The 11,006-nt window shown below is 37.0% G+C and overlaps 2 protein-coding genes across 2 annotated transcripts; one reads left to right on the forward strand and one right to left on the reverse strand.

The window, feature by feature from the left end:
• Positions 1 to 1,100: 1,100 nt before the first annotated feature.
• LOC143217321 (lipase maturation factor 2) lies at positions 1,101 to 4,148 on the forward strand. The gene is made up of 9 exons (XM_076441465.1): positions 1,101 to 1,502; positions 1,682 to 1,865; positions 1,937 to 2,038; positions 2,281 to 2,474; positions 2,552 to 2,730; positions 2,804 to 3,053; positions 3,129 to 3,334; positions 3,572 to 3,812; positions 3,928 to 4,148. Exons 1-9 carry the CDS (start codon positions 1,346 to 1,348, stop codon positions 4,146 to 4,148), a joined length of 1,734 nt encoding a protein of 577 aa, XP_076297580.1. The 5' UTR covers positions 1,101 to 1,345.
• A 52-nt stretch (positions 4,149 to 4,200) lies between these two features.
• On the reverse strand, positions 4,201 to 10,586 carry Pbp95 (proximal sequence element A Pbp95). The gene has a single exon (XM_076441452.1). The coding sequence runs from the start codon at positions 8,672 to 8,674 to the stop codon at positions 5,891 to 5,893; it is 2,784 nt and encodes a 927-aa protein (XP_076297567.1). The 5' UTR covers positions 8,675 to 10,586; the 3' UTR covers positions 4,201 to 5,890.
• Between the last annotated feature and the right edge of the window lie 420 nt (positions 10,587 to 11,006).

Genomic DNA, 11,006 nt, shown 5'->3' on the forward strand with positions numbered 1-11,006 from the left:
CAGTTTATTGACTGTTATTGACAAACTACAGATTACACGTGTATGTCCGTAGAATTGCGTTCGGTTAGTGTAAAGGTGTTTAGTTTCGGCTTAAAACTTTTCTACGCGACAAGTCTCTATCAATAGTATGTATTTTAAGATATATTTATGTATCTGTTTGAATATACCCCTTTTAAAGATGTAAACAATATATTCTCCAAAGCCGATCATGATAAATAGGAGAACAGTCGATCTATGGACCTATAATTACATGATAGTATTCTGTTCACAGATTTGTAAACAATGGCAAACTGGCAAATGGAGGTTGGAAGAATGATATTATATATTTTATTTCCAGTCGGTATTTTTCATTATACCAATCGTGTGGCGAATATGGACGAGTGGTTACATAACAAAAAAGAAGAATGTTTACCCACGGACAACAAAAAGCACAAAGAATTTTTGAATTTTATAGATGATTACAATAGTAAACATCGACTGCAACAGCTCGAGCAAATGGAACAACAATTCTCTGATATGAAACCGAAACAGCTTGTCGAGGTTTAGAATAGTGTCCATAGATTAATTAGTGTTCTGTAAATACAAGGATCAAATAAAATGTTTTACGCGAATAGATCCATTGCAAAGATACCTTTTCTGATAATTGTAATGGACTCGTAATTTAGTTATAGATACATAAGATAAAAGTAACTCTGTATATGTATCATTTTTTGTATATACTTGTTGATTACGATGTAGCAGCTTCAATTATTCAACACTAAAGCTTGACCAACTATACGTACATATGTGCTTATGTATTTCATGAAATATTTATGCTGGTATATGTATGTATACATAGTATACTTACATATTAATTACTTCCTTGAAAGTTTATTTGATAAGTTTGTCAATAAAATGGAAAACTGATAGTGCTTCACAGATTGTATATACTTTTATAGAATAGGAATTCACATTATCGACATTTTAATAAAATAAAATCTTGATAATATAGAAATCCACGTTATTGACACCGCCACAGAATCGCGTTTACGGAAATTGGTTACCGCGAAAAATCGCGGAGTTTCGCTTCTGGTATTACGCGCACATCGCATATGTGTATCGTGTATCTACTATGCGTTTGTTCGGTGATCACCAGTGATCACAGGACAGGACAGTAATACATAATACATATATAGCTCTTCCGCAAGTTTATTCGCACCAGTCCAGTCGCACGTCGCACCGCACAGTATTTATGTATCTTTTTGGCTCGGTGCCAATTACAGTATCAGTGAAAGAGCACATATATCTAGTAGTTAATTGTAAAACTTGAATAGACAGTGCGCATAGTGCTGTGTATATAAAATGCATGGATACTTTATTGTTTCTTGTATCGCAAATTAAAGTCTCTTTTAAGAGAATATATAGCGATATGACGCAAGTTCGGTATACACGTAATTTATTTTTACGCGGAATATGCAGTATATATCTGTTCGCGTTCCTCAGCTTTTACATACAAATTCCAGGTAAGCATTTCTAAAATTTTTCTTCCGGTAACTTTCGTTTGTTTTCATTTTTTTGCTGTACTTGTATAACCCCAAGATTTAGCTTCAGTTTATTTTTCTTTCTTTTGCTAAATGAAGTACTTTAATTGATCAACATGATCGTGTTTATTAATGTTTTTATTTGTTTATTACCAATACAGGATTGTACGGCGACAATGGAATTCTACCGGCTAGAACACAAATGGATCTGAAAAATCGAGCTCCTCTACTACATAAATTAAAACAAAAACCGACGCTATTATGGTTCGCCCCATATTTAGGGCTGAATCTAGAATACATGTTGGATGTAATATCGCTTTCTGGAGTTGTTCTATCGTTCTTAGGGTAAGCACGTTCGAAGTTTACTTTGTTGGATGGACGAGCTAAGTATAATAAGAATTCTATATTTATTACAGATTTATTTCGCAAAGAGTTTGCATCACATTGGTGTTCGCCCTACTTTGGATGCTCTATTACTCTTTATACCAAATTGGGCAAACGTTTATGTGGTTCCAATGGCAAGTAACTAACATTCGTTATAATTAGACTGTGGAACTTTATGCATTTCTAAAGAAATTGGTTGGGTGAAATATAAAACAGTAAAAGATTTAACAAATTCAAGAATGTTAAGCGACAAAGTCGTTAAGGGACAAAATAAATTTTTATATTATTCCTGCTTCCCCCACGATCAATGCAAAACATTTTTTATTTTGCATAAAGCTCCGCAGTCTAGTCATACATACTTTTATGTACTCGTTAGGGATGTGTTACTGTTGGAAGCTGGATTTCTATGTATACTGGTAGCTCCATTTTGGCATTCTCAGCATGGAAAAGTGAATAAACCCAGCGACGCTGTGACCTTCTGGATTATACGCTGGTTACTTTTCCGTCTAATGTTTTCCAGCGGCGTAGTAAAGCTTACTTCCGGTTGTCCAATATGGTGGAAATTGGATGGTACGTTTAATCGATTGTGTATTAAATTTATGAAAATTATAAACAGAGAATTTATTAAATGTTTACTTGTGTTTCAGCTCTTAGCGTACACTTTGAATCGCAGTGTATACCTACACCGTTGGCATGGTACGCGCATCACTTGCCAACTTGGTTCTTACGCTTGACCACCGTTTACGTGAATGTCTCTGAACTTGTCATTCCATTTTTATTCTTCTTCCCGAATAGAAAAGTGAGGATAATAGCCTTTTATACGCAGGTAAATATAGTTGACGAATCGTACGCCATAATAACGTCGATCTCCGATTTATCCGATAAGTTTTTCATTTTAGATGTTCCTTCAAATAAATATTATAGCGACAGGAAACTACAACTTCTTCAACTTCCTGACTATCTGTTTATCTATTTCGTTGCTGGACGACCAGTTCTTTTACAAGAAAAAACCGAAAAACGATTCGTACAGTCTTGTCAAGTATCTCTCGACGACGTTGTGTATTCTAATTTATGCAGTCATATTGTATGAAACGTACATATACTATAATCTTGAGATTACGGATAATTGGACGATACAGAGCAACATCGGTACGTACACACCGATTACGTAACCGATTAATTGTTTCGTGCGACGGATGATCATTGTAATATTTTATTTTTCAGGGTTCACGCAAGAACAGTTTGATCACATTCTCTTCCGCGCGATGCCAGTGTCTATATACATAGGTGAAGCCTCGCTTGATATCACCGCAGTAAATGCGATAATCAATTCTTTGATAAGTGTGAAAGGCGTACGAAACAAAATAACTACGACTCTGATTACGGGTCTATACACGGTAGCAGTTTGTTCCATCTTTGCTTTAAGCATTGTAAGTGTGCAACCAAGAGTATTAAAACTAGAGATCTCTATTTCACGTGTACATGAACCGTATAGTAAGAATTTAAGGATCTGTGAATACGGATCCGTTCGACACATTCGAATCCGACAACTGTTGCGTTATTGTTTTTCGATCGAACGTGCTGAACGGATCCGTATACGTGTATTTTAGTACACGTTCAAAACCGCGATCTCTAATGGAAAGTGAGAACGTTGTTTGTTTATGTAGGTACCATATGCTTCGTTGCACCAATCTCACAACGCGACGGTACCAACCCGGCTAAGGCAAATTCAAGGAAAAGTCGAACACCTTCGTTTGGTGAACAGCTACGGACTATTCAGACGTATGACCGGAGAAGACGGTAGGCCAGAAGTGATCATCGAAGGAAGCAACAGTGTCGAAGGACCGTGGAAAGAGTACGAATTCTTATACAAACCGGGGAACGTGAATAATTCGTTGCCTTTTGTCGGTGAGTCGATCGCTAGCGTTTATAAATGTACAACAATTTCTTCGTATCTATTTGGTAAAATATTAAAAATAATCTAGCAATAAATTAGCGTTAATTGAAATGTTGTAATATTCAGCTCCTCATCAACCGCGCCTTGATTGGCAAATGTGGTTTGCTGCATTGGGTACTTATCATCAAAATCCATGGCTAATGTCGTTGGCCTATCGTCTCTTGAGCGGTCAACCAGAAGTATTGGCCTTGATGAATAATGTAGAGAATCCGTTTCGCGATAAACCGCCGAAATATATTAAAGCTAGTCTTTATCGTTATCATTACACGTCGTGGAGCCAACAGTGAGTATATTTATAGTCGCATGGAAACAGAAAACAAAGAACACTGCGAGAAAGACTTTGATCTTCGAAATCAATTATTGTTTATCATACGCTTTTGTTTTTCGTTTTTGGCTAGGTGGAACAAACAAGCTTGGTGGACGAGAGAAAAGATAGAGGAATATTTTCCAATATTCAGTCATGACCATCCGCCTCTTATCGAGTATTTAACACGCATGAAAATCATTCAAGACAAGCCAGCTTTCAAGGCTACCAATGAACCACTGAAACTGCTTCTTGACAGTATCAGATCTATAATTTGTAAATTCGAGGCTAGTCTTCTTCTGTGGGGTGTTTATACCGCAGGTTGTGCAATCACTATGACTAGCTACAGTACCTCGACTCTGAAGAAAAAGTAACAATAGTAAAATACGTTCGAGTAAGACTCGTAAAGCTGTTTCAAGCAACGCAGCAAGGTAACAATCAGCGACAACAAATTCTGTACAACCAATAGAACGCATAACTAACTAACTGGTGTACAGCGATCGTCGTTGTGCATCACACTTTTTCGAAATTACTTATACTTAGTTTACCTGTTTTTATTTTTACGAATACACAATATTTTGTACTTTTGTTCTTGTATTTGTGGCAATTGCATAAAAGAAAAGAAATACTCATGAGATTATTCAATACAATAATATATGAAAATACACCGAATCTCTTACGTACATGTTATACTTTACTCGACTGTCAATGAAACGAATGCTTGAATCGAAATCAAGGGACTGCGATCTCTTTTGCCTATAGAATTTAAGCTGTTTACATTTTCGTGATTTTTATACGAATGGTAGAGTTTGCGAGTACACCGTTTGCAAGTTTCAAATTATTCCTTACCGTATTCGTCGAGTAAGAAGAAATAATCCGTTTATCCTGAACTACTAATAGGATTACTCTTACGATTCTAAGTATTATATAAGGTAACTGTATTGGAATTCAATACAGACTCTCGATCAACAAAAATCCATTTAGACATTTTACTTATGCCGTGCACTACACGTTAGAATGTCCAAATGTTTTTGCGAACTGTACAAGTTATTTCCCTGAGTAGTATTTTCTCATCTACCTGAAAATGGAGCTACAGAATTACAGAACCTCGGCTGTTGCACCTCAATACGCCACAATGTACAATAAGAATGATTCAATCGACATTATTCCTATCTTGTATTGTTATCATTACAAAATTTTAAAAATATTGTTCTTTCAACTTTTTCATCCGAGTTAAGAGAACTGCATACTGAAAATTTGATCGAAATCGGTTAATGTTGCAATGAGCTACAAACATTTAAAGATGATCACATCTGCGATTTTCACCCTTGATTTTGACAAAACTTTCAGTATGCATATAAGTTATCGAAATCTACAAAACACATTTTTTAAATTATCGTTATAGGCTCAGATGAAAAAGTTGAAAAACATCATTTTAAAAATTTGGTGTGATTCCTACAAATTGCCACCTAAACAAATTTTTGTTTACTCATTCTCTAGCGAAGTAGGCGATCCTAATCTTGATCCAACTTATTAAAATATTATCACTAGACTCCGGATTTTATGCATTTATAACAAAACCAAGCAAATGCAATTTAAAACAGTGAAAATATTAAAAGACTAAGAGTAAAATTATTAACGAAGAATATAAATTTATATTTATAGCTCCTGCGTCTTGCAATTGATGCACTCTAACTTTTTATTTTGCATAAACACATCCGGAGTCTAGTTATCACCTTTACTAGTCTTGTTGAATTTTTGAAGCTTTCTCGTTTTACGTGGTTTTGGTATTGTCGGTGGATCGGAAGTTTTCCTTTGCGATGTAATGTCGTCGTACGAGAAAGTATCTATAACATAAACTTCGGGTAACGAGGTCCTCGACAAACCGATCGGGTATTTAAATAATTGTTCTAAACGCGTTTCCAATAAACTCAACGATTGTTGACAAGTCTTCGACATCGTGAGAGCTTTCGGTGGAGTATTCTGTTCTTTGTTGAATCTCTGTTTAAAACCGAGTAGACGCCTAAAACTGAATAAAGTCGAGTGTGTCGATTCGATCGCGGGTACGTATGGATCTTTCGGTATTTCTACGGTGGCTGGAAACTCGCGTGTCGTTTCGAACGCGTTAAACAATGTATTTAAATTACTCATCGTATTTTCGCTTTGTGAACACGACGTTGAACGATTTTTACGACCACGAACATTGGTTTGCACGAGCAAAACATTGCCGTCGTTTCTTGAATCTTTTGAATGAACGGTCGACATTTTTCTTGTTGACACAACGTTACAGTTCAAGCTGCTTCTATTGTCGTTGTCCCTGCTGTTTGTAGCAGAGTAGTTCTGATCCAAAATACCTTTAGTGGTTCGCACTAATCGTCTATCTTCTGAACTACGACTCTGCACAAGCAAACGAGTGAGCTTCTCGAATTCTAATTCCTGTTCATAGCCACCGATGTGAGAAACCACAACGTCTGGAGTGTCGAAGTCTATCGCATTCTCGTCTAGAAGGGTACTCCGTGTATTTACACGACAGTCTATGCATTTTGTTGTACTTGGAACTTCCGCAGTGTTGCTGCGATTTACACCAAACATAAGCGAGCCATAGTCGTCTAATACTATACGTTGCCTGTCCTTGTTGTTTTTCATATCTGTATATTCCTTCAACGAGAATAGAAGCTGTCTCTGCCTGCCGTTTAACATCGGATTGTTAATTGCATCGTCGGGAATAGAAAGTTGAGCATTTAATTGTCTTAGAATATTATATAATTTGTTCACATCGCACTCGAGTTCATCGGACATATAAGGCTGTTGTCTGTGACTAAACGATTTTTTTATCCTTTCTTCCTCATGGAAATACTTGATCAATTCCTTATCAATGTCTTCGTTACAGTCGTTACAGTCCTTACGGTTCTTGTTCACCATGCCCTCATTAAGGCAACGCAATCCATTAGATTGATTGGACTCTTTGATTCCAGTCTCCTGTTCTACTTCGCTGTTCTTATCCTTTGAGTGAACCTTGTGCAAATCATCAATGGATACACCTTTGCTAATATACCTTTGTAAAGCAGCATGCCGGTGTCTCAACTTCGTTCTCGTTTTGCAGGTAAACGTTTCAGCTATTCTAGACCAGTTAGGACCGAAACGTTCGTAAAGCTCCATCAGCTTTAAATCTTCTTCCAGCGTCCAGACATTCCAATTTTCGAGTTGACTGTGAGTCAGTGTTTGATAGCGATCATGTAGCTGGACCGTCGACCTGTTGGGCATCAGTGCGGCTGATATTTTACGAAAGTTTGTACCATATTTAGCTACTGCGTCTTTCAAAATATTATCCTCGGATTTGCTAAATCTGCCTTTAATTAGATACGGCGCCAAACTATAAGTCCATCGGAAGTACATCTGTTGTTTGGTTCTATTCTGCATCCAATTGGCTACCTCGCTCCATGGAATGAAGTTGCCAATCTGAAAAATTTTGATTAATTTTAAAAGTTTCTCGTCCTCTTCGGGTTTCCATATCAAATTTTTATCTTTCAGCAGTTTGCTTATCGTATTATATCTGATGAAACATTGGTAAGCGGAACGATTCGTATTCAACTCTTCCGCGATTCTGTCCCAGTTCTGATATTTGCACCTCCTCGTAATCTCTTTTAATTTCACATCTTCCGACTTGGTCCAGGAGTTCTTATTAATACGAGGATGAAGGAAAACGTTCCACATGACTCGACAATCCAGCGGCGAGTGTACATTCTCGAAATGAACAGACGATATATTGAACCAATCAACATCTTTGTCTTGCAACTGGACAACCTGTCTGTCACAGTCATCGGTTGCCATTCTCTTTCTGCGTTTCGTTCTTTTGTTGGGTTTCCGTGAAGACTCGCACGCTAACTCGCACGTTGACTCGCTCGTTGATTCGCTCGTTGACTCGTCTGGCTCGATAAACGTACTCTTGATAGAAGCTGCGACGGTTTCTTCCTGTATCGCTTTAAGCAGTGTGTTCCTTTCTTTCATCGTCCAAGGAGCTACTTTGGGAAGATTCCTGAGTTGCAATTCCTTAGAATTCTCTTTCAACAGTTCGTCGTCGTTGTTAGGAGCAAAAAAATGATTCCTGTCCTTGAAATATGGCATACCAGCATTGCAAATTAAAGCTCTAGTGTCTCCGGTCGCATGTTTCTCAAGGCCGAACTCTATAACTGACAGTTTCGTTTCACATTTCTCGAGAGCGTAGGTTATGTGTTTCTTTAAATCGAGCAGAAAAGATATGATCTGCTTGTTCAAATTCAATAATTTGTCGCAATCCTCGATGCTACATTCCGAAATCATATTTTCCCTTTGATGTTCCGGTTTCTTTTGAAACGTCGACTGTTTTGGAAACATTTGCAACTTACTGGCCGACACTGGTTTTTCCACCGGAGAAATACACAAAAAATCGTGCTCGCTTTTCAGTTTGGGAGACTCGATTTCAAACGATAGCATTTGCTCCAAATCATCGTCATCCGTTAGCTCATCCATAATTGATCAAATAGATCAAGGCAGACTTCTTTTGAAAAACGAGACGCACTATTTAGCATGGGCTTATTTATGTATACATATATATACTATATATACAAAACGCGCGCGCATCCCCCCACCACACACATCTTATATTCTTATATGAAAAGTTCGAGAGAACTGTGCAATTAGCGTGGAAAATTAAAAATTAATTAAGTGATTTGCAGGAACGGCTGAACGTTCGAGTCGATTGTAAGAAAGTCAAATAATTATACAAATCATTTCTACATCGTTTTTCCACAAGATACAGTTATCTTATTGAATCAACATATATTTTTTTTGTTTCGACAGGATTTTTTTCTCAGTGTATTTAAGGATCCTCCTGCGTCGGAGGATTCATTCCTCGCGATACATCACGCTCAGCTATCATCCAAGTTTTCTATTTTGTATTCTCGCGCCTTATACTCTATATCGAAAGACAATAAAGTGATTTGTTACATTCCAATAAACCAGTCTACTCTCGTGCAGTGGCGCACCCAGGGGGGGAGCCAGGGGGGGAGCCAGGGGGCCAAGTCCTCCACCAAGAAAAAAATGTTCAGCTTCCAAAATTAAAATCGCGGAATAGCCCTGGGTACCGATGATAGATATTTTGGCTTAAAAAAAAGGTCGTCACGCAAAACCTAGGACTGGGTTCAACTCGGCCCCCCCAAGATTACATCCTGGGTGCGCCACTGCTCTCGTGAGTTTCCTCGTCCGTATATCTTTCTCGTTCTCTCGTCCCCGCGCGCTCAAATCTGGGCGATCCCGGCAATCCCGGCATTTCCAAATAAAGTCGAAGCCGAAACATGTGTCGAAGATTATTTCGATTTCGGGAAAAAATGTTTGGCATCGGTCCAGCGTGGTCCAGCGCGCGAGAAAATGGCGGACGGTTTCGGAGATGAAGTTTTAGTAATAAGTCTAAGGTTCGCAGTGTAAAATGAACATTTGTGGGTGATGATTTTTTTTACATTTGAAATGAAATTTACGTTTGTAGTTTCGACGAATGTCTATCACCTTGTGCGCGTGATTAATTTTCCTTTTCTCGACCTAGGATGGAAACGATCGCAATTGATGCCGCAGGAGCGCGAGCGATTGAACCGGGAGCTGCTTAGAGCGGTTGCATGAAACCAACGAGAATAGCGAACTAAACAAACTCGTGTGGAATTACATTTGATGTATACCATATAGTTTTACTTTTACTATACTACGCTAATCTAGAATAAATTATGCTATTCTTACTTCACATTGTAGTGAGAGGTGTCATACATTGTAAATGGTTAAGGAAAAACAGTTCACAATAAAATCTGATGATGTACGTAATGAGTATGTGATACATTTGACTAAATGAAATAACCAAAGGTTCAACGTACGTGTTTGTTTACACATTTTATAATTATATGTATGTACAATTATAATATACTCTTAGATGTAATTTTATATATGTACTAAATGTATGTACCTGTGGATAATTTGATTTGTATCAGATACCGTTTATTTGTAATTATAGTGTAATGACTTTAAGATATATATATATATATATATATATATATATATTTAGTTTATAGCGAATGCTACCGGGATAATACTATACAGTCGCAAAAATGTGTATTTGTGTATACATTTATGTAGTTAATAATCTACGATAAAAAAACAATCACATTTTTTTCTTCATGTGTTTGCAAAATAACATGATTCTGCTCTATGTTTAGGGACAGATGATATTTATTTAAAGACAAATCAACGTGCCTGGACGGAATGTGTATTGGAGTTTTTATATACCGGGGTATACAATAAAAATGGGAGCGGAGCATTTTGTGCTTTGATATTCGATCTACCGATATAAAAACTATATTTACAAGTTTGTAGTACACATAAATGTGTAAAAAAAAGCAGAATAAAACTCGTCTACTTGAATAAGCGTATACCATAGATGTGTAAGAAACATTCGTTTATTCACGGGGTATTCGTCTTACCTATAAACAATTATACTTTGTACGAATGTTGCATGCAGATTGTCTTTTACAGCACACAATGTACGTTTCCTTTTTGTTCTCTGTTCATTAATAATAAGACTTTATTTCGTATAATCGTGGTGCTCGTCGAGACACATTTGCATGCACGTCAGAACGTGTAAATTTCATAAATTACACTTCGATCACAGTCACAACATTTTATATATTAGTTAGATCGATAAATATTTTAATTTGTGATGTTAAAACACATCGAATCTCAGAAAGCGTACAAAATTATTAACAGCGTTTAAAATAAACGATCAACTTACGGTAATATACATAATCGGTGATGCAATTTTATC

Source organism: Lasioglossum baleicum, chromosome 16, assembly GCF_051020765.1.
Source record: "Lasioglossum baleicum chromosome 16, iyLasBale1, whole genome shotgun sequence".
NCBI lineage: Eukaryota > Metazoa > Arthropoda > Insecta > Hymenoptera > Halictidae > Lasioglossum > Lasioglossum baleicum.